This window comes from Lynx rufus, unplaced genomic scaffold, assembly GCF_022079265.1.
Source record: "Lynx rufus isolate CCGP_SWC_20201006 ecotype Redwood Valley unplaced genomic scaffold, mLynRuf1.p SCAF_12, whole genome shotgun sequence".
Classification (NCBI taxonomy): Eukaryota; Metazoa; Chordata; class Mammalia; order Carnivora; family Felidae; genus Lynx; species Lynx rufus.
In genome coordinates, this window is record NW_025814826.1 from 25,114,670 (window position 1) to 25,140,620 (window position 25,951).

At 34.8% G+C, this 25,951-nt stretch overlaps 1 protein-coding gene across 8 annotated transcripts in view; it reads right to left on the reverse strand.

Annotated features, from left to right (window-relative positions):
* Positions 1-25,951, reverse strand: part of STAU2 (staufen double-stranded RNA binding protein 2) — a 308,899-nt gene that overhangs the window by 162,193 nt on the left and 120,755 nt on the right. For all 8 annotated transcript variants that reach the window (XM_047074042.1, XM_047074041.1, XM_047074039.1 and 5 more), the window contains 2 exons: positions 18,085-18,222; positions 9,406-9,537 (listed from right to left, as the gene is read on the reverse strand). In XM_047074042.1, coding sequence (XP_046929998.1) covers positions 9,406-9,537; positions 18,085-18,222 — 270 coding nt within the window. The remainder of the gene's footprint in view (positions 1-9,405; positions 9,538-18,084; positions 18,223-25,951) is intronic.

Sequence of the window (25,951 nt, forward strand, 5' to 3'; positions counted from 1 at the left end):
ACAGAAGAGAGACGCCTATTTCTCAACATAAATACTAACTCAGCCTCCGTGATTTCTCAATACACAACATCTACCATTTATTAAAAAATTATGAGACATCCAAAATCACAAGAATAACCCATTGTCAGAAGATAAAGAAGTCAAGAAAACAGGACCCAGAGATGACCCAGATGCTAGAATGACAAGAAATAAACTTTACAATATCTATGACTAACAGGTTAGAAGATTTAACATAAAAGACAACATGCATAAACATATGGGAAATTTCAACAGAGAGATAGAAACTATAGAACAAAAGCAAATGGAAATCCTGGGGGTGAGACATGGATGAAAATGAATGTTGACGTCATTATTAACAGATGGATACAACTGAAGAAATAATCAGTAAAACTACAGATAAATCAATAGAAATTACTCAAACTGAAGCACAGGGGGAAAAAAAAGAGTGAAAAATTAAAAGGAACAAAAAATACTGGAGCCATAAAACAATACCAACAGTCTAACAAGTGTGTAACTGGAAATTCCACAAAAGAGAAGAAACAAAGAATAAGAAACATTTGAAATGATAATAGCTGAGAATTTGACAAAATAACTGAATTATAACAAAATGCAGATACCATGTTCAGAGACCACTAAGGCAGGAAAAATACAAAAAGGAGAATAAATGGATGAAGAAGAGGAAGAAAAGGAGGATGGAAGGAGGAAGGACAGGGGAGAAGATAGAAGGGTAAAGGAAAAGAGAAAAAAATCATATTTAGACATATCACAGTCAAACTGCTGAGAACTAATGAAAAAGGAAAATTTTGACAGCCTTCAAAGGGAAAAAAATATACGAGGAGGAAAGAGCAGGTAAGAATTACAGCAGAAATGACATCAAAAGCTACACACGTCAAAAGACAATGAAACAAGATCTTCATAAGTAAAGTTGTGCCCCTTATCCACAAGAGATGCATTCCAAGTTCCCCAGTGGATGCCTGATAACACGGATAGGAACAAACCCTATATATGTGATGTTATTTCCTATACATATGCACCTATGACAATGTTTAATTTATAAATTAGCCACAGTAAGAGATTAACAATAAAAATAATAATAAAATAGAACCATTATAACACTATAATAAGTTATGTGAATGTGGTCTTTCTCTCAAAATATGTTCTCGTACAATACTATTTGTGCAATGATGTGAAATGATAAAATGCCTACATGATGAGATGAAGTGAGGTGAATGACTTAGGCATTCTAATGTGCAGTTAGGCAACTATTAACCTTCTGATGAGTTTCCAGACCTGCAGGTGACTGTAGGTGACTGAAACCATGGAAAGTGAAACCATAAATATAAGGGAGACTCCTTTAAGGAAATAAAGAGAAAAATCCAGAATCCTATATCCAGCTAAAAAAAAAACTTGCAAAAATGAAGATGAAATAAGGACTTCTTCATCCAACAAAGGCTGAGAGAAATCATTGCCAGTAGACTTATTAATACAAGTAGTTGTAGAGTAAGTTCTATAAGCAGGAGTATGATACCAGAAAGAAATCCACACAAATGAACATGTATTCATGAATATGGATTGACACAAATAAATGAAGCATACTGAAAATGGTAAAAATGAGGGTAAATATACAACGCTTTTTTTCTCATTTTAACCACATAAAATGATGACTATATAAAGCATAATTAGTAATAATAAATAAAAAATAAAAAATAAAGCTCAAAAAACTGTAAGCTTTATACTATATACAGAAGTAAAATGTATGACCACAATAGGAGGTCTTTGAAACATACACAGTATAATCACAATTGGAGGTCATAGAGGCATACAGAAAAGTAAAATCTATGACCATATTAGTGGTCAAAAAGAAGAGTGTGAACAAAGAACAAATGGGTAAAGAGAAATAATTAGTAAGATTTAAATCCAACCATATCAATAACTATAATAAATGCAAATGTTCTAATTACCCTCAACTAAAAGACTGTCAAAATAGATTTTAAAAAGCAAGACCCAAGTATATGTTTTCTAAAAGAAAGCAATTTATTTTTTATATGAAATTTAGTCATATCGGTTTCCATACAACACCCAGTGCTCATTCCAAAAGGTGCCCTCCTCAATACCCATCACCCACCCTCCCCTGCCTCCCACCCCCATCAACCCTCAGTTTGTTCTCAGTTTTTAAGAGTCTTTTATGAAAAGAAAGCAATTTAAATGTAAAGACACAGGCCAAAATGATGGGAGGAAAATATTCCATGCAAACACTAATCAAAATAAAACTGGGATGGCTATTTAACATCAAGACAAAGCAGAATTCACAGGAAGGAATATTATCAGGACTAAAGAGAAAAATCACATAGTAATAAAGGAGCCAAGTCATTAAAAAGACATAACAATGCCAAATGTGTGTGTGTGTGTGTGTGTGTGTGTGTGTGTTAACAACAAAGTTTCAAAGTACACAAAACAAAATTGACAAAACTGAAAGAAATGGACAAATCCAAATTTGTAACTGGAGACACTAACAATAAAAGATGACAAAAAATCAAAAGCGATATGTGACTTGAAAGAAGTCAAAAGGAAAATTATAACATGAATGAAAACAAAAACTCATCTTGTCAAAATTTGTAGGACAGAACTAAATCAGTACATAGAGAAGTATACAGCATTAAATCTTATATGAGAAAAGAAGAAAGTTCTCAGATCCACAGTCTTAGCTTCTAATTTACAAAGCCAGAAAAAGAACAGAAAATCAAACCCAAAGCTAGTAAAGGAAGGATAAAATAAAGAGTAGAAATCAATAAAATTGAAAATAGAAAAATGGAGAAAATCAATGAAACAAAACCTGGTTGTTTGAAAAAGATAAAGGAGTGCCTGCATGGCTCAGTCAGTTAAGTGTCCAACTCCTGATTTCAGCTCAGGTCATGATCTCATGGTCACAAGATCAAAATCCGTATTGGGCTCCACACTGCACATGGAGTCTGCTTAAGATTCTCTCTCCCTCTCCCTCTGCCCCTATCCTACTCGTACTTTCTTTCTCTTATAAAAAAAAGAAAAGAAAAGAAAAGAAAAGAAAAGAAAAGAAAAGAAAAGAAAAGAAGAAGAGAAGAGAAGAGAAGAGAAGAGAAGAGAAGAGAAGAGAAGAGAAGAGAAGAGAAGAGATGAAAGAAAAGAATACAAATTAATAAGCTCCTAGCCATATTGATAAGGAGAAAAAGAAAACAAACAAATTACCAATAGCAGGAATGAGAGAGGGAATATCACTACAGATGCTATAGCTATTAAAAGGATAACAAGGAAATGTTGTGAACAATTCTGTACCAATAAATTCAACAACTTAGATAAAACGGACAAATTGCTTGTAAGATTCAAACTGCCAAAGATCACTCAAGCAGAAGTAGATAGTCTGTATAGCCCTATATCTATTTTTTAAAACTCAATTTATAGTTAAAATCTTCCCACAGAGAAAACCTTCCCCAGATGGAAGGTTACCCCACTGGTAAGTTCTACCCAAAAATTAAGGAAGAAAGATTACCAAACTCTTCCAAACTTACTATATGAGAAGCATTACCCTGATACTGATGCTAAAACCAGACAAAGACATAACAACAAAAGAAAAATATAGATCATACATGCAGCCATAAAAATCTTTTAAAATATTAGCAAATCTATTCCACAAATATACAAAAACATAAGTAATACATCATGATCAAATGGGGTTTATGTCAATCAGGCAAGCTTAGTTCAACATTCAAAAAGCAATCAATGCCCATCCATCAGGATGGCTATTGGTTAAAAAACAAGACAAAACAAAAACAAACATCTACACACACACTGACACACACATGTATAAATGTTAGCAAGGACTTGGAGAAACTGGAACCCTGTACATCACTGGTGGGAATATAAAATGATACAGTCACTATTGAAAAGAATTTGGCTATTCCTCAAAATAGTAAATGTACAATTACCATTTGATCAAACAATTTCACTTCTAAGTACATACTCAAAACAATGAAAGTAGAGACTTAAAACAGATACTTATACACCAATGTTCATGGCAGCATTACTCACAATAGCCTTAAGTTGAAAATAACCCAAAATGTCCATCAAAAGATGAATGGATAAACAAAACGTGATATATCCATACAACATAATATTATTCAGGCTTTAAAAGGAATGAAATTCTGGGGCGCCTGGGTGGCTCAGTCGGTTAAGCGTCCAACTTCAGCTCAGGTCATGATCTCCCGGCTTGTGAGTTCAAGCCCCACATTGGGCTCTGTGCTGACAGCTCAAAGCCTGAATCCTGCTTCAGATTCTGTGTCTCCCTCTCTCTGTGCCCCTCCCCCACCTCTCAAAAATAAATGAACAAAAAATTTTTTTAAAGGAATGAAATTCTGATAGATGCTACAACATGGATGAAACTTGAAAACATGCTAAATGAAATAAGCCTGACAAAAAGGGACAAATACAGTATGATTCCACTTACAGAAGGTTCCTAGAAAAGGTAAATTCATAGAGACAGAGAGTAGAACAGAGGTTACCAGGGGCTGAGTAGAGAGAAGAATGAGGAGTCAGTGTTTAATGGGGTACAGTTTCTCTTCGGGATGATGAAAATGTTCTGGAAGTAGATAGTGGTAATGGTTGCACAACATTGTGAATGTACTTAATGCCACCGAAATATTCACCTTAAATGCTTAAAATGGTAATTTTTTAAATATTTTACATAAATTTTAAAAATCTGTCAGCGAAATTCACTGTAACAAACTAAACAAAAAAATTATATTACATATCAATAGATGCAGAGAAAGCACTGGGCAAAATTCAACATGCACTGATAATTAAAGAACAAAAAACAATCTTTCAATAAAGCAGGAATACAAGGAAATATCACCTGATATAGAGTATCTATGAAGAAAACCTACAATCATCATGGTATTTATAATGGTGAAATCTGAATAATTTTCCTTTTAAAATGGGGAGCGAGGTAAGGATATCTGCTTTCCTATTCAACAAGCAACTACTTCTATTCAACGTTGTACCAGTTGTTCTATTCAGAGCAATAAAGCAAAACAAATAGATAAACATATACAGATTGGAAAGGAAGAAATAAAACCGTCTTTATTCATAGATGACACAATCATCAATGCAGAAAATCCCAATCTACAAAATAAACTATTACAATTTATAACTCAGTTTAGCTACGTCATAGATTACAAGGTCAATATCTAAAACCCACTGTGTTTCTATACACTACAAAAGAAGAACTGGAAATTGAAATTAAAAACCAATACCATTAATAACACATACAAAAACATGAAGTACTTACGGATAGACATAACAGCTGTGTAAGATATTTCTATGAAAAAGTACAAAACATTGCTGTGGGATATTTCTAAAAAACTAAAAAAATGGGAGAGCTGGATTGTGTTCATGGACTGGAAGATTCAATATTAAGATACCAATTTGTGTGAAATTGATCTATATATTCAACGCAATTCCAAAGAAAACTTCCCCACTGGCTTTTTTTTTTCTTGGTAGAAATTGATTCTAAAATTTCTATGAAAATGCAAAAGCTCTAGAGTAGCCAAAATATTTTTTAAAAAACAGAACAAAGAAAGAGTTCATTATCTGATTTCAAACCTTACCTAAAAAGCTACAGTCCAAATACAGTTGTAATAGCTTCAGGATAGACATAGGGATTCATGGAACAGAACAGAGAATCTAGAAGCAGACCCACAAATATGTGGCTAACTGCTTTTCAGCAAAGGTCCTAAGGGAATTCTATGAAAACAGCATTAATCTTTAAAACAGTTGATGCTGAAACAATTGGATAACCTATGTGGAAAAGGAGGAAAGGAGAGGACAGGAAAGAAGAGAAGGAGAAGGCAGGGGAGTTCTTTATCTGATACAGGATTTGTGTCCAAAATATGTAAAGAACTGTTACAACTCAGTAAGAAAGCAAACTATCCAATTTTTAGAGATAAAACTTTGAACAGCCTTTTCAGGGAAGAGATATGAATGGAAAATAAATACATGATAGGATATTCAGCATTACCAGTTATTAGGGCAATGCAAATTAAATTCCAATGAGATAGCATTATATGCCTACTAGTATGATCAGAGCTATCAAAACCAACCATACCAAGAGCTGGAAAAGATGTGAAATAACTGGAGTCTCAAACACTCCGTTGGGAATACAAAATGGTAAAGCCTCTCTGGAAAACATCTTCACAGTTTCTTAACAAAGTCATAACATGTTCTTATTATACAACTATGTACATAAAGAATACACTAGAGAAATACACACATATAAAGACTTATACATGAATGTTTATAACCACTTAATCTATCATAGCCTCAAATTGGAAAGAGCCCAAATGTTGGTGAAGAATAAAACAGTAACAAACAATAAAAAAGAACAAACTAATGATAAATGCAACAACATGGATGAATCTCAGAATTATGAAGTTAGACACAAAAGCCTTCCTAATGTATGATCCAATTTGTATGACATTCAGGAAATGCAAAATTATAGGCAGAAATTAGATCAGTGCTTGCCAGGGCCTAAGGAGAGGGGAAGAGATTAACTACAAAAGGGAACTTTTATGGTGTAACCGAAATACTATAAATCTTAATTCTGGTGGTGGTTAAAGAATGTGTACACACATATAAAGACACATATGTCAAAATTCACTGAACTGCACCTCAATAAATCTGAAATTTTTTATGAAGTGGGGACATATTAGTATATATGCATAGAATATCTCTACAAGGATATTTATTTCTATTTATCAAATCCCTATATAACATTCACTATATTTCAGACAGTATCCTAAATGCTGTACAAATATTAACTCATTGTGGGAGATGCTATTCAAAAGAGAGGTTAAGAGCCAAGGGTCTCAGGATAAAGTAAGATTACTTATTCTTTTGTGTTATTTGAATTCTTTCAGCCATGTACATATCTTGTTTATTTAAAAAAAAAACTTTTTAAAAACTCTCTTGCAGGTTTTTAAGTTGCTTCTCCACAATCGCTGCAGATCTTTTATTGACAAATCAGTGTATTCAGTCCTTTCCTTTTTTGATCTCCCTGCAGCATATGACTGCTACCTATTTCTTAAAGTCATTCTCTTCCTTTTTACAGGTTTTCTTTCCTCCTCTGATTCCCATATCCCCCATGCATATTATCTGCTACTGAAAGCATACCACTTACACTTCAGAAATACCTCTGGTATCTTTACCCTCTCTTTTCTACCACCACTGCCTGAGTCCAGACCCTCAGTATCTTTTACCTGAACAGTTCTGCTAGCCTCCTAACTGGCCCCTCTGCCTTCAGTCTCATCCTGCTCAAATACATTCACTACGTTACTTACACGATTGTCTTTTGAAGACTGTAAACCGTATAGTGTCACTTTCATATTCAAATCTTAAGTTAATAATTCCTCAAGTTCTTTAACTCACATAAAAATAGTGGTCTCGGCTATTCCTGACTTTCCAGATTCATCTTCATGTTCTGTAGGTTCTAGAATACTATAATTTTTGTTATATGAGTAACGCTCCTTACTGTTAACACTTACAAGGTTAGTTTCTCGAGTGTAGGGACCAGGTTTCAGTCACCTTGTTATCTTTAGTTATAAGTGTTTGGCTTTTAGCTAGGTGCAATGGGAAATTTTAGGTGTCAACTTGTCTGAACTTTGGTGCTTAGACATTTGATCAAACATTATTCTGGGTGCTCTGTGAGAGGGTGTTTTTGGAAAAGGTTTACATTTAAATCACTGAACTTTGAGTAAAGTAGATTTCTCTCCATAATGTGGGTGGGCCTAATCAGTTGAAGAACTAACTAGAAGAAAAGGTTGACCTCCCCTGAAGCAAGAGGGTAATCTCCAGCAGAATGCCTTTGGATTCAAACTTAACTCCTGATTCGCTAGCCGGCTGACCTCTCCCTCAGACTGTGGACTAGCTAATCCTCTATAATTCCATGGGCCAATTCCTTAAAACAAGTCTCTGTGAGTGATGTATGAATATGTATATATATACATACACACATACATTATATATACATACACACACATACACATCCTGTTGGTCTGTTTCTCTGGAGAACCCTGACCAATAATACAAAGGGTATATAAAAAATGTCTTTCAAATTAAAAAAATTAATGCTGACTTTTTGTTCTGTTTTATTTTCACTTAACATACAAATATATGCCTATGAGATTTATTTTGACGTATTTTTATAAATCACTCACTGGTTTTAAGTCAATATAAATGTGTTAAGTTAAAACAACATATACACAATATAAGAACTACAGAATCTTGAACACATGTTGGGTTTCATGTTACAAATACTTTTAAAAGAAGAAAAAGCATTGACTAGCCAGGTTATAAAAACAGAATTGAAATCTCTAGCGATACCACACAGACAAATAATTCTTAATCGCTGAAAATAATTGCCTAGGTATTCACAGCTGTCTTAAAAAGAAAAGTATATCTCAATGTTTTTTAATAGATGATTTTATTTTTACTCTGTATTTCAGAAACGTATTCCTGTAGAAACTGAAAATATCTCTAAAAAATAGAATCCTTATATGAGAAAATGTCATGGAAAAAAGTATATTGTTTTTGATAGAAATAATTATTAAGCTGGTTTTATGACTTTTCATTTGTTAAAATATTAATAAAAACAATTTCTACATGTACAAAGATACAATGACAATACAAAATGAAATTAAGCCAGTTCCTGCCAAATTATCTGCCAAGGCCTGAATTTGGGGTTCTCTGCTTCTCTTGCAACAGAGGTAGGTGTTAATGATGTCATTAACTGCTGCAGAAGAAATAGGGGACCATGAACATAAGTCTTGGCAGAAAATAAACACCCTCTGAGTTTACTTTTAAATTTAAAGTAAATAGAAAAATTAGTTTATAGAGCGCCTGTCCAGTACAGTTCCTGCCCTAAAGGGATAACTCAGGATCTTTATTTCTAGTGTTTGCAGCTGTATTCCAGAAATGAAGGCTAACAGTCTGTGTTCTTTAAAAAGCACAAATTAAAACTGTGGCTATCTGGCAAAAGCCACTAGTCAATAAGCTAAAAAATTATTCAACTGGTATTATATAAAATATTCAATGATACAAAAAATAAAAATATACACAATATTTAGTATATGCCAATTATAAGAATATAATATTTCATCTTAATATTAATATATAACAACCCATAAACAGATGTTACTTTCTACCTGAAGAATCTATCTTTAAAGATACAGAGTACTGACTTGAGGGAAAAAAAAAAAACTTTTGACTTCTACCTTTAAACTAATTAACACATTACTTAAGAGTCAAAAAAACAGTGGATTTGCTCATCGCTTTTGATATCCTGACAGGACAGGTATATGCACACGTAAATTTAACTCTTACCTTATCAAGTTGATCTTGAAGACTAGTGGATGCTTTATAACCAAGCTGTAACAGCATTGCTTCTGCAGCATTTTTTTTGGCTATCTTTTTGTTAGGTCCTGTTCCAGTAGCAACTTCATTGCCTACTTTGACCTGGTAGGATTAAAGTAAGAAATGGATGGTAACTGCTTTGGTAAACAAGAACTCCTTAATACCCAAAAGCAATGTGTTATGCTCTCTAGCATTCACAAATGTAAAGTTCAGTCCAAAATGAAAACAGCAGCTAAGCTAGTCTCCCAATTACATAAAATTATATACACAAGTGAAAATATATGTGGTGAAAAATATGACAATATGGTCCTCAAAATGGCAATGGGGGTTTATCCCAGGGTGATAGAATCTTAAATGACTTTTACTTCCATACATAGTTCTATGTTACTTGATTTTTTAAACAAAAATACTTCTATAATAGAAAAATAAAATTCACATTACAACAGAGTTTATGTTGGTTATGACTACATTTAGCATTATCTAAGTTAATATACTAAAAGACTGAAATTCATGGTGGTGCAATTCAAAACAATGTTTACATTGTATCCCAAGTTTACAAAGGTTTATATTAAATAGTTCCTGAGAAAAATTAATATACAAAGGTTAATTCAATATTGTGGTTAAGAACAAAGATTTCCAGGTGAGAACTGGGTATGAAAATTCAATTCTACTACTTCTTAACTGTATGAACTGATTCAAATTAGTCAACATCTCTAAGCCTCAGTTTTTTTCATCAATAAAAGAACGGTAATACATCTATGTCACTGTACTGTTCTGAAAATTAAGTAAGAAAATGTATGTAAACTACACTGTAGAATAAATCATAACTGGTCAATAAACAGCTTTTTATTATTAGAACTATTCCACAATTACCTTTTGCAAACCATTGATGTATACACACACACACACACACACACACACACACACACACACACGTATTTAAATATACATCAGCCATCTCATATCCACATATACATTTTCTGAATTGGGTAGAGCTTTTAATGATGCATGTGCCAAAAGCTAATGCAAATATAAAAATTATAGTGGAAAGCAAAAAGGAAAAAATAAATAATTTTTTAAAAGTAAAGAAAGCAAGAAGTATATAGCATTACAAGGAGAAATAAAAAATACACAACTACAGTGGGATTTGTTTTTATACACTGGTCTCAACAAATGATCAAAGCAGCAAATAAGAAAGAAGATAAGCACAACTTTGGAAATGAAACAATTAAGTCTGAATAATCTATGGGCAGAGAAAAAATCCCAATAAAAACTAGAAAATATTTTAAATAAATAATAATGGAAATACAATACATCAAAACCTGAAGCATGCAGCTAAAGGATCTAGAAAAAAATATATAGCCATAAAAGCTTAGAGAAAGGCAGGAAAGTAATGACCTAAACATCCAGCTCAAAAAGTTATTAGAGCAAAACGAATCCAAAGAAAATGGAATAAAGACAAGGAGGGAAATTAAGGATAAAGAAAAAATACAATAGAGAAATTCAAAAAAAGCAAAGTTGGTTCCCTGAAAAGACTAATAAAATGATAAACCAAAGTTAAGACTGATCAAGAAAAAGCAAGAGAAGACACAAATAAGAAGAAAATGGGAGATTACTATAGCTTTTGTAGAATTAAAAAATAATAAGGGATATTGAGTATTTTAGCTAAAAACTTTTGAATACTTAGAGAAAGTACAAAAATTCCTGAACAATACAAATTACCAAAACTGGCACAGAATAAACCCAGAACTGTAGAGTTCTATAACTACTAAAAGAAAAAAAATTAAAACAATAATTAAAAACGTGAAGAAAATTCCTGAGAGCTTCTCCAGCAAGTTCTACCTAATATTTAAGAAAGAATAATGCTAACCTTACAAAACTTCACATAATAAAAGAAAAAGAGAAATCAGTCCCCAATTATTCAATGAGGTATCAGTTTGATTCTAAAACCCAACAGGAACAATTTAAGAAAGAAAATGTACAGACCAATTTTATTCCCAAGTATAACTGTTAAAGTTTAAACTGCATAATATAGTATATTGAACAAAGCAATATATAAAAAGAAAAATCATGATGAAGTTAGGTTTATTCCAGAAATGCAAGATTGGTCTAACATTCGAAATTCAAGTAAAATCAATCAGTGGAATCTGCTATATTAACAGATTGAGGAGACAAAACATATGGTCATCCTAACAAATTGAGCAAAAGCATGTGATAAAACTCACCATACATTCATAATAAAAACTCCTAGCAAACTAAGGAAAAAAGGGAACTTACTTAATATGATATAGGGCATTCTGCAAAAAGTCTATAGCAAACTTCAACGAACATTATACTTACTGTTGAAATTTTGATATTAGAAACAAGACAAAGATGCCCTCTATTTTTTACTAGTATTTAACATTTTACTACAAATCCTAGACAGAGCAATAAGACAAGAAAAAAACCATAGAATTAGAAGTATAAAAACAAATTGTCATTATTTGGATGTATGATATTTATACAGGAAATCCAAGAATATCTACAGCTAAATTATAAGACTTTATGAGAGTGTAAAGTTTTCAATGTATATTATAGTATACAAAAGCCAACCACATTTTTCTAATGTTTATTTATGTATTTATTTTTGAGAGAGTGAGAAAGCCTAAGTAGGAGGAGGGAAAAAGAGAGAGGGAGACACAGAATCTGAAGGAGGCTCCAGGCTCTGAGCTGTCAGCACAAAGCCTGACACGGGGCTCAAACCCACGAACTGTAACATCATGACCTGAGCCGAAGTCAGAAGCCTAACCGACTGAAACACCCAGGAGCCCTAAGCCAACTGCATTGTTATATCCCATCAACAATCAAGTAGAAAATTATTAAAAGATACCATTTACACTGAATGAAAATCAAATACCTATGATGTTTAAGAACTTTATATAAAAAAATAATAAGCACCGAGAAAAATTAAGATAAACCTAATAAATAGAGATACGCCATACTCATGTACTTAATACTCAATATGATATCAATTCTCTTCAAATTGACCTATAAATTCAATGAATTACCATCAAAATCCCACACATGATTTTTACAATACTTGACAAGCTGATTCCAAAATGTACATGGAAATGCAAAGTACTAAGAACATTCAAGACCCCATTGAAGAGAAACAAGGTGGGGGCATTATTCTTCTGGATGTCTGCACTTATAAAGTCAACATGAGGGAAAAGACAGATAAATTTGTCTGCATTAAAATAAATTACTTCTGGGGGTGTCTGGGTGGCTCAGTTGGTTAAGCATACAACTCTTGATTATGGCTCAGTTCATGATTTCACAGTTGTGAGATTAAGCCCAACATCGGGTCTGTGCTGATAGCACGGAGCCTGCTTGGGATTCTTTCTCTCTGCCTCTCCCCACCCCCAAAATAGACAATCTTAAAAAAAAAATTACTTCTGTTCCTCAAAAGAACATCACTAAAATTGGGGGGGAAAAAAAAGTAAAGTCACAACACAAGAGGAGATACTTGAAAGGCCACGTAACTGAAAAAGACTTACATTCCAGAATATATAGTAGATTCCGATAAATCAATTTTTTTAAAGAGTTATTTATTTATTCTTTAATATTTATTTATTTTTGAGAGAGAGTGAACAAGCACAAGTGGCAGGGGGGGCAGAGAGAGGAGACAGAAGATCCAAAGCAGGCCCTGCACTGACAGCAGAGAGACCTGTATGAGACTCAAAGTCACGGACCGTGAGATCATGACCTGAGCAGAAGTTGGATGCTTAACCAACTGAGCCAGCCACCCAGGCACACCCAAATCAATTTTTTTAAAGCTAGTAGAAAAATGAGCAAGAAAGCTGAACAGGCAATCTATAAATGAAAATTTGATGTCACTATGCTTTGCTTTAAAAAAAAATTAGCTTCGGGGCGCCTGGGTGGCGCAGTCGGTTAAGCGTCCGACTTCAGCCAGGTCACGATCTCGCGGTCCGTGAGTTCGAGCCCCGCGTCAGGCTCTGGGCCGATGGCTCAGAGCCTGGAGCCTGTTTCCGATTCTGTGTCTCCCTCTCTCTCTGCCCCTCCCCCGTTCATGCTCTGTCTCTCTCTGTCCCAAAAATAAATAAAAAAAAAAAGTTGAAAAAAAAATTAGCTTCAATAGTTTCATGCCACCTTAATAAAATTTCACAATTACAATATACTGTGTACTAGTAACGACCTGGTATGTTGTACAACTAATCCAGCTTTCGGATATAAAGCATGACACTTCTACACACAGTTTTGTTTTCTGGCTCTTGGGTGAAAGCGTAACTGGCTATTTCACTTGTCTCAGAACATACCAGTTTCCATCTGGTGTCCACACTTGTGTACTGCTTGCCATTTATTCTTACACCATTATTTCAGTTTGATTTGTGTTACCATTTCCATCACCACGTTAAAGCTTCAGTGAACCAAGTACTTCTAACACAGTGGTTAAAGAACTTAAGTATAAACAATGTGCAAATTATACGACAAAGAAAGTCAAGATGAACTAAATGACATAGTTGTATATGAAACACTGGAAACATATTCTTTACAGAGTTTCTGTAACAACTATCACAAATGTTACAGTTCAAATCTGTGCACTGTCTTTGAAACATTTCATTGCTCTTTCTTCTAAAACTAGAAACCAGCACATTATGACAAATCAGCAGTAGTCTATGGACTTCCCTCAGAAGCACTGATCTAATACTTAATACTGTCCACAGCAGATCCCTGGAGCTGGGTGAACACATACTATCTCCCATATCTGTGCTGGCCTGCACCTGACCTGAATATAGCAGGCCCTAGGTATAATGTCCTTGAGTACCTGGCTAGAGCCAGGCCTCTGCTACCTGTTATTTTTTCCAGTGTTTGGTTAGTTCCCAGCTTCATCAGCCCCTGTGTTGTTGCTGGAATGCTTGCCTGCTAACAGAGTAGGCCAGCTACGTCAGAAGCTTCCTCTACTGCTCTGAGGGACAAAAGACTTGCCAAAGTAAATGGAAGCAGGATCAGTCAGCAGGGGGAAAAAAAAAGTTTCAGCTGTTTTGACATGCTACATACACCTCACGAGCTCTCATTCAATTCTTTTGCTGCTTCATCTCTAAATCTCATTTATCTACCCAGGCCTGATGCTCTTTGACTCCAGTCTCCTGCTCTTGGGTAATGCTGTTCCCGACTCAGCAATCATGTTGGATCTGTATCTGCCAGCTTTCCAACTGACCTATTCTGACACCTTCAAGACTTACTTCTAGAACCGGTACTTCCAGATTCATTTTTCCCATTCTCCTACCCCTCACCTCACACAAGTTGACATGGTGGCATGGTTCAAAAGGTTGCAGGTAATTATCCCAGAGTTATTTGCTAGTATCGAAAAAGAGGACTGTGCTGAAGGACTTTGATTCCTTGCTAACAAACACAGTGAACATTCAAAAAAATAAGTCACATAATTATAAAAGCATGTAAATGTGTAAGTAAGCAAGTATGTAAGTAAACTTCATAAGCCATCTTCCTCAAAAATTCACAATATTTTTAAATTATTACAAATAATAGTTTTACATTAAAATGTTGTCTACAAAGAAGCTCAATTATTTTGCTATGCAATAACTTTAAGACTGCCAGGTTTTTATCTTTAAACAAATTATTTAAATAAGTCCTCAAAAAAAGTAAAAAAAAATAGTTCTAAAGTGGCATTTACCAGACTTAACTGATTCACTTTCAATGAGTCACAAAAAAAATTGATGGGCGTGCCTGGGTGGCTCAGTCGGTTAAGCATCTAACTTCAGCTCAGGTTGTGATCTCATGGGTTCATGAGTTTGAACCCTGGTTCAGGGGAGATCCAGTCCCACTTGGGTAGAGCATGAGCTCTGCATTGGGTGAGCTCGAACCCCACTTCAGGTAAAAATAACATGAGCCCCACTTCAGGTGAGCCCCGCTTCTCTCTCTCTCTCTGCTCCTCGCTCACTTGCGCCTTCTCTCTCTCTTAAAAAAAGAAAAAAAATAGGAGCACTGGGGGGCTCAGTCAGTTAAGTGTCCAATTCTTGGTTTCAGCTCAAGTCATGATCTCACCATTCATAGGATCAAGCCCTGCAATGGGCTCTGTGCTGACAGTGCAGAGCCTACTTGGGATTGTTTCTCTCTCCCTCGCTCTCTGCCCCTCCCCTGCTCTCTCTCTCAAAATAAATAAACATTAAAGAAAAAAAAAAACAAATATAATAGATGAAACTTGCTTTATGCATTTTTTAAAACCTGAAGATCTTAATCAGAGGTAGAAAAATTAACTCATGATATATAATAATAGAATGTGCTGATATACAATTTGGTGTAGTTGTCATTATTTTCTCATTGAAAACTTAAAATACCTCTTTCTAAAATAATAAAAAGCTTTAAGAAATACACTCTAGAAATAAACACCTAAAAAGCTTTGAGAAATATACTCTAGAAATAAACACCCAGATAATGTCATCAGAGATTTTCCTTGTCTAATAATCAGTACAAGTAACTGCATCTACTTTATAACACACAAACTTACCTTTTTTTTTTTTTTTTTTTTTTTTTGGTGATAGATAAATATGAGCATATTATCTCTGGATATTTTACTTCCACATTCAATTATAACAAATGATAACATTGCTTAAGTAGTTTATACAAAAGCCTTTACTTTGATAAACTTGCTGCAATACTATAATGAATCCACTGGGGCTTCCAGAAGGGGAAAAAACAATATGAATTCAGTGTGAAAACATTTAAAAGCACAGCCAAATGTTCCCATTTGACTAGAATGTTTATGAATACCCATAAAATGGAAACTGGCCTAAGACATTCTAAATTCCTTTTTCAAAAGGGGTACTCAATATACTCCACAGAAAAAAAAAATTGTTTAATAAAGTCAAAGCCAGTTTTCATCCTAACACAGGTCTAAATTTTAGGTGATTTCCACCCCCCCTCAGGTTTTAGAGTTCTAAAAATATTTCCTAGAATTCTTTAAAGCTAAGCATGTAAAAAGAAAAATAGCGCCCATATTTTACAAAGTAAAATACTAGAATAAAACTGTTCTGGGTCCTAACGACATCTAGACAGTACCGTGCTTACTACCACAGAAGTATTCCCCCCTCTTCGGATATTGAGGTTCCCATCAGAAGTTTTCATCTCCAACAAAAGCCCAAGATGCTAGCTCTCAATCAAGCAGGAAGGCAGCAAATGTACACCAAAGGTTTTTCAAGGTACTACTATATACATACACTATATTAGGTACTCTGAGATAAAGAAACGTGGAGATTATAAATTGGGAAAGAAGGTAAAATTTAAATATGCATGAGAAGTTAATCAATATGAGATACTATGTTTTAGTGCCAAAATGTCTGCCACATGGTCAACACTTAACAAATATCTGTTGGTTTTAACTGGATTAATTAAAAATGAGATCTATGAGTCTAATTGGAGAAAGTTGCTTTGACAAGCCAATTATAACAAAAACAGTTTGGGTACAGTAAGCAGAATTTCAATGTACACTATTAGATGATTCTAATCAGTATGAATCATGCCTAATGTAAAAACACAAAAGAAAAACTTCCATATTTTTTAGGGATATACACTAAGTACGCAGGTTAAAATGATAGGTGGCTAGATATTAGCTTTCAAATACTTCAAGAAAAGAAGAAAGAGAGGGAAGGAGGAAAGAAAAATTGATAGCTGAAGTAAGTGTGGCAAAAATCTTAGTTGTTGGGTTTGGATGCTGGGCATATTCCTCATATGCTATTCGTATTCCATTGTATTACTATTTGTAGTAAACTATTAATTAAGTATATCCACCTTTGGGTATGTTTGAAAATTGCGTAATAAGAATTAAAGGTTTCTTCACTACTGGGGCTTGAGTTGGCAAATGAAGATGAATGGGTAGAATTTTAAAAGGAGGGGGGCGCCTGGGTGGCTCAGTCAATTAAGCAATCAATTCTTGATTTCAGCTCAGGTCATATCTCACAGTTCATGAGTTCGAGCCCCGCTACAGGGCTCCACATTCACAGCGAGGAGCCTGCTTTGGATCCTCTGTCTTCCTCTCCCTGCCCCTCCCCCACTTGAGCTCAAGCACTTGTGCTCTCTCTCAAAAATAAGAATATTAAAAAAAACTTTTTTAAGTAAATAAATAAAAGGAGGACATATTAGGCATTGTGCCTCAATCCGAAATCTCTAAATCTCTAAATGCCTAAATCTCTCAGCAATTCTGACTCCCTCAGTCCTCACCAGCTAGCTTTCTTTTCCTAATTTTCCTGATAACCCAAAAGCTCGTGCTCTTGGCCCTGTTCCATCTTCTACATCTATTTTCTAAATTATGTTTCTAATTCCATCCGCATCCTACCCCCAGTAGTTAACAGCCCCTGACTGCAAAGCGTAACCTAAGTTAGAGATAGGCATTCTGAATTATACACTCTGTGGTAAATAACCTGTGTGAACTCACAGTCCCTTCAAAAACCCAGATGGTCTACTTTAACATGTCCCTGACACTTGAATGTTTCAGCCAAGCAGCAGGTGGGCCTGGAGAGAATGAATGTTATTAGTTCCTAGTTTGCCTTGCCCCCACATCTTTATTCCAACCTGGGGGCTTCTAATTTTTTTCAGTGTTACAAAATTGTTTTCTAATACAGAAGTTAAAAGTACCTGCATCACAAATTCCCGACGCCGAGGCATTCCTCTTTCTGAAAGCAAAACATAATCTGGCTCCTTCTCCTTTTTGGCCTGTTGAATTTGAGCCAGGCGGCTAATGGGGTTCATTCCTTGACCATACTCTGGTCCAGCCTAAAAAATAATTTGAGAACATTTCAACATATGCTTGCAAAACCCATTATCAGATCCTTTAAGAAACAGTGGTTCTCCCCTCATCTTCTGTACCCCAAAACCATGACTAGAGAAGATAATGCAACTGGAGAGTCATTTATGAAGATTTATAAAGGTAAATCATAGAATGGATCTGAAACTAAGACTTCTATGGGATTTAGGGCTCAAAGGCATGATTGATAACTTGGGCTAAGGCTGCTTTTAAACTCTTTAATATATTAGAGTTGCTTCACAAGTTCTGTTCGTCAAAAAACACCAAAAAGAAAGTAAGAAGATAAGCCATGAGCTGGGAAGAGACATTTGCAATATATATAACTAAAAAAAAAGATGTATCCAGCATCCGAAATATATTTTTTAAAACTCCTAAAAAGTATTAAGACAATATAAAAGAAAAACGGGCAAAGGAGATAAATAGATATTTAACAGAAGAAAAACATATGAAAGGATAATCAACCTCATTATGACTCAGAAAGTGGGGGTGCCTGGGTGGTTCAGTTGGTTAAGTATCCAACTCTCGATCTCGGCTCAGGTCATGATCCCAGGGTCATGAGATTGAGCCATGTGTCAGGCTGTGTGGAGCCTGTTTTGAGATTCTCCCTTTCCCTTTGCCCCATTCCCATCCTGCACACACATGCGCTCTTGCCCTCGCTCTCTCTCAAAAAAAAAAAAAAAAAAAAAAAAAAAAAGACTCAGGAAATGCATGTTAAAACCACAGTCAGATACTATTTCACACTCATCTATTTGGCAAAAATTAAGAAGTCTGACAGCCCTGATTGGTGAGGATAGGGAGTAACAAAAACTTATACACTGCTGGATTGCCTGGCTGGCTCAGTCAGAAGAGTGAATCCTGATCTCAGGGTTGTGAGTTCAAGCCTCACATTGGGTATAGAGATTACTGAAAAAGTAAATGAATAAACTTAAAAAAAAAACAAAACAAAACATCTTAGGGGCACCCGGGTGGCTCAGTTGGTTAAGCATCTGACTCTTGGTTTCAGCTCAGGTCATGATCTCACGGTTTGTGCATTTGTGCCCTGAATCAGGCTCTGCACTGATAACATGAAACCTACTTGCAATTCTCTCTCTCTCTGTTCCTCCCCCACTTTGTCTCTCTCTCAAAATAAATAAACTTTTAAAAAAATCCTTATACACTGCTGATAATATAAATTGGAAAAGAATCTGGCAATGTCTAGTAAAGCTAAAAACCAGTAGCCTCTTCATAGACATATAAATACCCTTAGAAAATGGTTTCCCATATGTGCTAGCTCACATATACAGGAATATCCATAACTGCATTATTTGAAATAGCAAAAAAACTGGAAATAGCCTAAGCATTTATCAATAAAATAATAAATTATCTCATGTTAATACAGTGGAGTGGCATATAGCAATGAAAATGAATTAAGGACAGCTGCATGCCTCACAATGAATGAAATTCAGAAAAAAATTTTAAATAAGACAAGAAAAGCAAGCACAGAAGAATACAGTATGATATAATTCATGTAAAACCCACTAAAATGACAACACACTGCTGAAATTAACCAGGATCTCAATAAATGAACAGACATATGTTCATGGATCAGAAGACTTAATATTCTTAAAATGTCAAGTCTCTTCAAACTGATCTATCAATTCATTGCAATCCCAATCAAAATCCTACCATACTTCTTGTAATACTTAATAAACTAATGCTAAAATTCATGTGGAAACACAAAGGACAGATAACCAAAACAACTTTGAAAAAAAGAAGAAAGTTGGAGGATTCAGACTATCTGATTTCAAGATTTATTATAAAGCTATGGTGATCAAGACAGTATGTGTAGTATTGGCATAAAGAGACAGAGACCAGCAAACACAGCAGCATCCAGAAATTGACCCATACATATACATGGTTAACAGATTTTTGACAAAGGTAGAAAAGCAATTCAATGGGAAAGGGTAGTCTTTTCAACCACTGGTCCTGCAACAACTGAATATTCATATGCACAAAAAAACACACACAAAAAACCAAAAAAACCACAAACTTAAATCCGTACCTCATTATCATTAACTCAAATGGTTCACAAACTTAAATGTAATATCTAAACTATAAAATTTCCAGAAGAAACACAGGGGAAATTTTTGTGACTTGGTTAGGTGACAATTTCTTAGATACAACACTGAAATCATATCCCATAAAAAATAATAAATTAGACTTCTTCAAAATTAATAATTTCTGTTCTTTGAAAAGGTTAAGTCACAGGCTTTAGAGAAAATATCTGCAACCATATATCTGATAAAGCACTTGTATGTGGAGGAGAGCGAAATAGGTGAAAGGAATTAAGAGGTAAAGACTTCCAGTTATAAAATAAGTAAGTCATAGGGACATAATGTACAGCACAGGGAATATAGTCAATGTTATTGTAACAACTTTGTATGGTGACAGATGGTATCATTTATAATGTCTAAAAATATTCAATCACTATGATGTACCCCTGAAACTAATGGGATACTGCATTTCATTTATGATTCAATAAAAACATAAAGAATTCTCACTGAAGAAAAAAAAAGAACTTGTATCTAGAATGTATGAAGACCTCTCAAAATTCAATAATAAACTTATTATATTTTATTATTTTTATTGTTATTTAAGTTATTACTTAATGTTTGAAGTGGTCAAAAGATTTGAACAACACCTCATCCAACCTCATGTGCTACCAAACACATAAACAATGCTCAATATCATTAGCCACTGGAGTAATGTGAATTAAAACCACAATGAAGTATCAATACACATGCATTTGTACAATTGAAATTCAAGAGTATACTACGTATTAGAAAGGATGTGCAGCAACTAAAATGATGGCTGCGAAAAATGTAAAATGGTATACTCATTTTAAAAAACAATTGACAGTCTCTTAAAAGGTTGAGTATATGCCTACTAAATGACCATGCCATTCACTCCCAAGCATTTACCCAAAAAAGAAAAGGAAAACTTATGGGGCACCTGGGTGGCTCAGTTGGTTGAGTGTCCGACTTCAGCTCAGGTCATGATCTCGCAGTTCATGAGTTCGAGCCCCACGTCAGGCTCTGTGCTGACAGCTTGCTCAGAGCCTGGAGCCTGCTTTGGATTCTGTGCCTCCCCCTCTCTCTGCCCCTCCCATGCTTACACTCACTCGCTCGTGCTCTCTCTCTCTCTCTCTCAATAATATATGCTAAAAAAAAAAAAAATTTTTTTTAAAGAAAAGGAAAACTTATGCCCATAAGACATACACACATGTTCACAACAGCTCTATTTATAGCCCAAAATGAGAAACATCCCAAATATCCACCACAGGGTGAATGGATAAACAAAGGGTGGTATAACCATACAACAGAATACTACTTAGCATTAAAACAGAATCAGAGGCGCCTGGGTGGCTCAGTTGGTTGAGCTTCCAACTTCAGGTCATGATCTCGTGGTTCATGGGTTCAAGCTCTGCACAGGGCTTTGCACTGACCGTGCAGGGCCTGCTTCAGATGCTGTCTCCCTATCTCTCTGCCCCTTCTTCACATGCACACACACATTCTCTCGCTCTCTCTCTCAAAAATAAACATTTAAAAAAGCTTTTTTAATTAAAAAAAAAAACAACAGAATCAATAACTGTTAACATGCAACAACATGGACGAATCTCAAAATGATTATGCTAAGTAAAAGAAGCCAGCCAAAAAGAAGGTAGTTGCTTGGGAATGGAGGGTGGAGGGATTACAAAGGGGCACAAGGAAACTTTTGGGAGCAATGGATAGATTCATTATCTTGATTATGGTCATGGTTTCACAGGTGTACACATATATCAAAACATACCAAATAGCATGTTTTAAATATGTACAATTATACTTCAACAAAGCTGTTTTAAAAGCTAGCTAACCAAATGCAATTTTTTTCAGAAAAAAACAAACATGCAATAAAATTATAAGGTCAGGAAACGTTAAATATAAAACTAATATTGTGATTAACCATGTGAGGTGGTATCTGGACGTAACAGAGGAGGGGCCTACACAGCTTCAATCTCATTGAGAAATGTTCTAGATGCAAGTTGGGCAGTAAGTTTTCATTTAACGTAATAGGCTTTTTAACTTACATACAAATACCGTATAAGCCATTTAGAAGGTATCCTATTTTTAACGTTGTATGGGAAATGTTTATGAATAAAGCTTTTTAAAAAAATTTTTTAAACTTATATATAGCTGTTTTAGTGCCTTCTAAAAGGTTTAAAAACAAAAAAACAATCTTTGCAAATCAAATATTCTGTGTGCATATGAACTTTCTTCGTATATTACTCCTAGAAATGAAGCTGTGTATTTATCACACGGGCAGAACTTTGTTTCCACCTGTGAAAATTTACTCTAAAACAAGTATCAGAGGCAAGGGTAATCACTATGTTGCAGGCTGTGTGTGTCACACTAAACTTGTATATAGTCGGAGCTCTTCCTGGTTCTCCATCACACCTAGTTTGCTGCTGCAGGTCGGATCCTGCAGGGTCTTTTAGAGTATATTTAGGATTTTGGACTTTATCCAAAGAGCAATGGGAAATTACTAAAAGATTTCAAGTAGAGGCATGACATGATCTGACTGTGTCTCTGAAAGATAACACTTTTTAGAAGATCAGTTGACAGGATGTCAAAAGTACTTACAGGAAGGCCAATTAAAAACCTGCTATAGCAGTTCAGGCAAGAGATGATTTTGAGCCGAACCAAATAAAGATGGCAAAGAGATGGAAATAAATGAATCAACTTAAGAAATACTTAAGTGATAGATTCAATAGGATTTGATGATTGACTGGATATAATGGTTAAGAGAAAAGTTAAAAATGACTCCCAGGTTTCTGTTTCAGCAGCAGTGGGATGGTGATGCCAGGCACTGTGACAAGGAATGCTGGAGGAGAAGGAGTTTATGATGAGTTTGATGTGCCTGTGAAATAAATAAGAAGTGAAGATGTCCAACAGGCAGCATATAGCACAAAAGAGTCTCTGAAAATCATCTATACAGAGACTGAATTGAAACCCTAGAAGTATGAAGAGAAGCCTAGGTGCTGTAAGAGAAGAAGAAAAAGACTGAGAACTTCAGTTACTGCAATAGTTAGATGGAAGAAGAGGAGAGAAAGGGAAGATTTTAGCTTTTGATAAAATTCTGGTTTCTACCCATACTTAATAGCAAACATGAAAACTAATGAATTATAAACGAAGTAAAGGATTGATAAGAACAGACAGATACAGACAATAAGTTATAAGTCTAAGAGTGGGATATCAACAAAAAGGTAAAGGGAAGTTTTTGAGTCTAGCATTAGAAGTATGCCCAGTTCCTGAAGACACTCAAATAAATATGTACTTCCAATGGTATGCTGCCTTTACTCTTATTTAATTTGCCTCTTTTATAAAAATGTTTTTAAGTTCCAAAACACTGTTGATACGGATTCCAATGACAAAAAACCAGATGCATAAATCCAATTGGATAATAATGGAGTCTGAGAACATTAAGAATGGCTGGTTTCTTCCCTTGATTGAAATTAACTACTAGCATCTCGGACAATTAACTTATTCCTTGGGTATCAAGTCTTATGTTCTCTTTCCACGAACTAGTATAGACAATCTTGTAATAGTTGTATCCAGAAAATTTTACCTCCAACATCGGAAACACTTCTCTAAATTCTCATCTTATAGAAGAGAACCGCATTAAAAAATAAAATATAGACCCAAAGACATAATTAAAACAATCTAACACTGTAACAAGGTAACTGTGTAGCGTTACTCTTAAAATCCAAGAGGAGTTCACAATCAACCGGTTTCAGATGGGCACTGGAAACAGACAGGACTGGACCTGGAACCCGACTGTTACATGATCTTGGGTACGTTTCTTAAACATCAAGGAACTCATCGGTAAAATGGGATAAAAGCTACACCACAGCATGATTAAGAAAATTAAATAAAATGTGATGTTTTATTATTTTAAATAAAATTAAAGTAAATCATCAACAGTTTATTCTCTACTTCTACTGCATAATAAGGAACTATAGAGTCTACATGTATAAGACATATGAGGAAGGGAGGAAAATGCTGAAAACCAAGATACTATTCCAACCTGACCCATTTATTGGCCCACCATAAGGTGTGATTATACTTAAAATTATCTAGATTCCAACTCACTGTATGTATGCTGTTTTCTTAAAATAACCTTACATTCCAGAAGATGTCTATAGGCTTTATTTTAACGTAAGACAGACATGGTACAAGTAATTACAAGTGTGATGTATGTGAAGAAAAATGTAGGGGGCTAACCTACTCTGGGAATGGAGGAGAACACAGAAGCCTTCCCTGAAGAAGTCAAGTGTACGCTGAGATCTGAATGGTGGACAGGAAGAAAGTTCTGGAATAATATACTTATATACTAGAAGTAGCAGCAAATAATTCTGAGAATTTAAAATGTTGCTCTCCACTCTGGGGAATAACATTTAAACAATAATCTTGCTTTTAATGGCTATCGTTAAAAACAATAGGGTTATATTTATATCCTATATAAAAATGTATAGATCTGGGGCGCATGGGTGGCTCAGTCGGTTGAGTGTCCGACTTCGGCTCAGGTCATGATCTTGTGGTCTGTGAGTTTGAGCCCCGCATTGGGCTCTGTGCTGACAGCTCAGAGCCTGGAACCTACTTCAGATTCTGTGTCTCCCTCTCTCTCTGCCCCTCCCCAGCTCACGCTCTGTCTGTCTCTCTCCCAAAAAATAAACATTAAAAAAAAAAGTATAGATCTTTTCTAGCCTAATGGCTCATTATTCATAACTTATTAAGATTAGATTTAGTTTAATAAATTCGATGGAAATTATTGTGACCAGTTTTGTACTACAATTCTGATGTAGAGCACTGTTCTTCCATCGTGGAAGAGCTATAGATTTTATACATAAAAAGATTTAAGACAAAAAAATACAAACAGACTCACTAATACATAGAACAAACTGGTGGTTGGCAGGGGGGAGGGGGATGAGTGAAATAGGTGAATGGGATTAAGAGGTACAAACTTCTAATTACAAAATAAATCACAGGGATAAAAAGTACAGCATAGAGAATACAGCCAATAATATTGTAATAACAAATGGTGACAGATAGCAACTACACTTATCGTGGTGAGCTCTCAGTAATGTGTAGAACTGCTGAGTCAACATATTGTATCCAGACACAAGTATGTCACTGTATTTCTACTATACCTCAATAATAAGAATTCTTTTTAAAAAATTTTTTTTAATGTTTATTTATTTTTGAGACAGACAGAGACAGAATGCGAGTGGGTTAGGGGCAGAGAAAGACACACAGAATCCGAAGCAGGTTCCAAGCTCTGAACTGTCAGCACAGAGCCCGACATGGGGCTCGAACTCATGAGCTGTGAGATCATGACCTGAGCTGAAGTCAGACGCTCAACAGACTGAGCCACCCAGGCACCCCAATGATAAAAATGCTTAAAAAATATTTCAGAAAACAGACCATAGATATATTCACATACATCTAAAATGTGAATAGACAGGTATAGAATAACAATAATCTTTATTGAGCACTTTTTATTTGTATTGTTAATAAATACTTAATAATAATTACTAATACATTCTGTGTATTATCTCAGTTAACACATAACAATCCCATGAAACTAATTCAATTATTATTCCTACTTTATAAAAAACAAAAT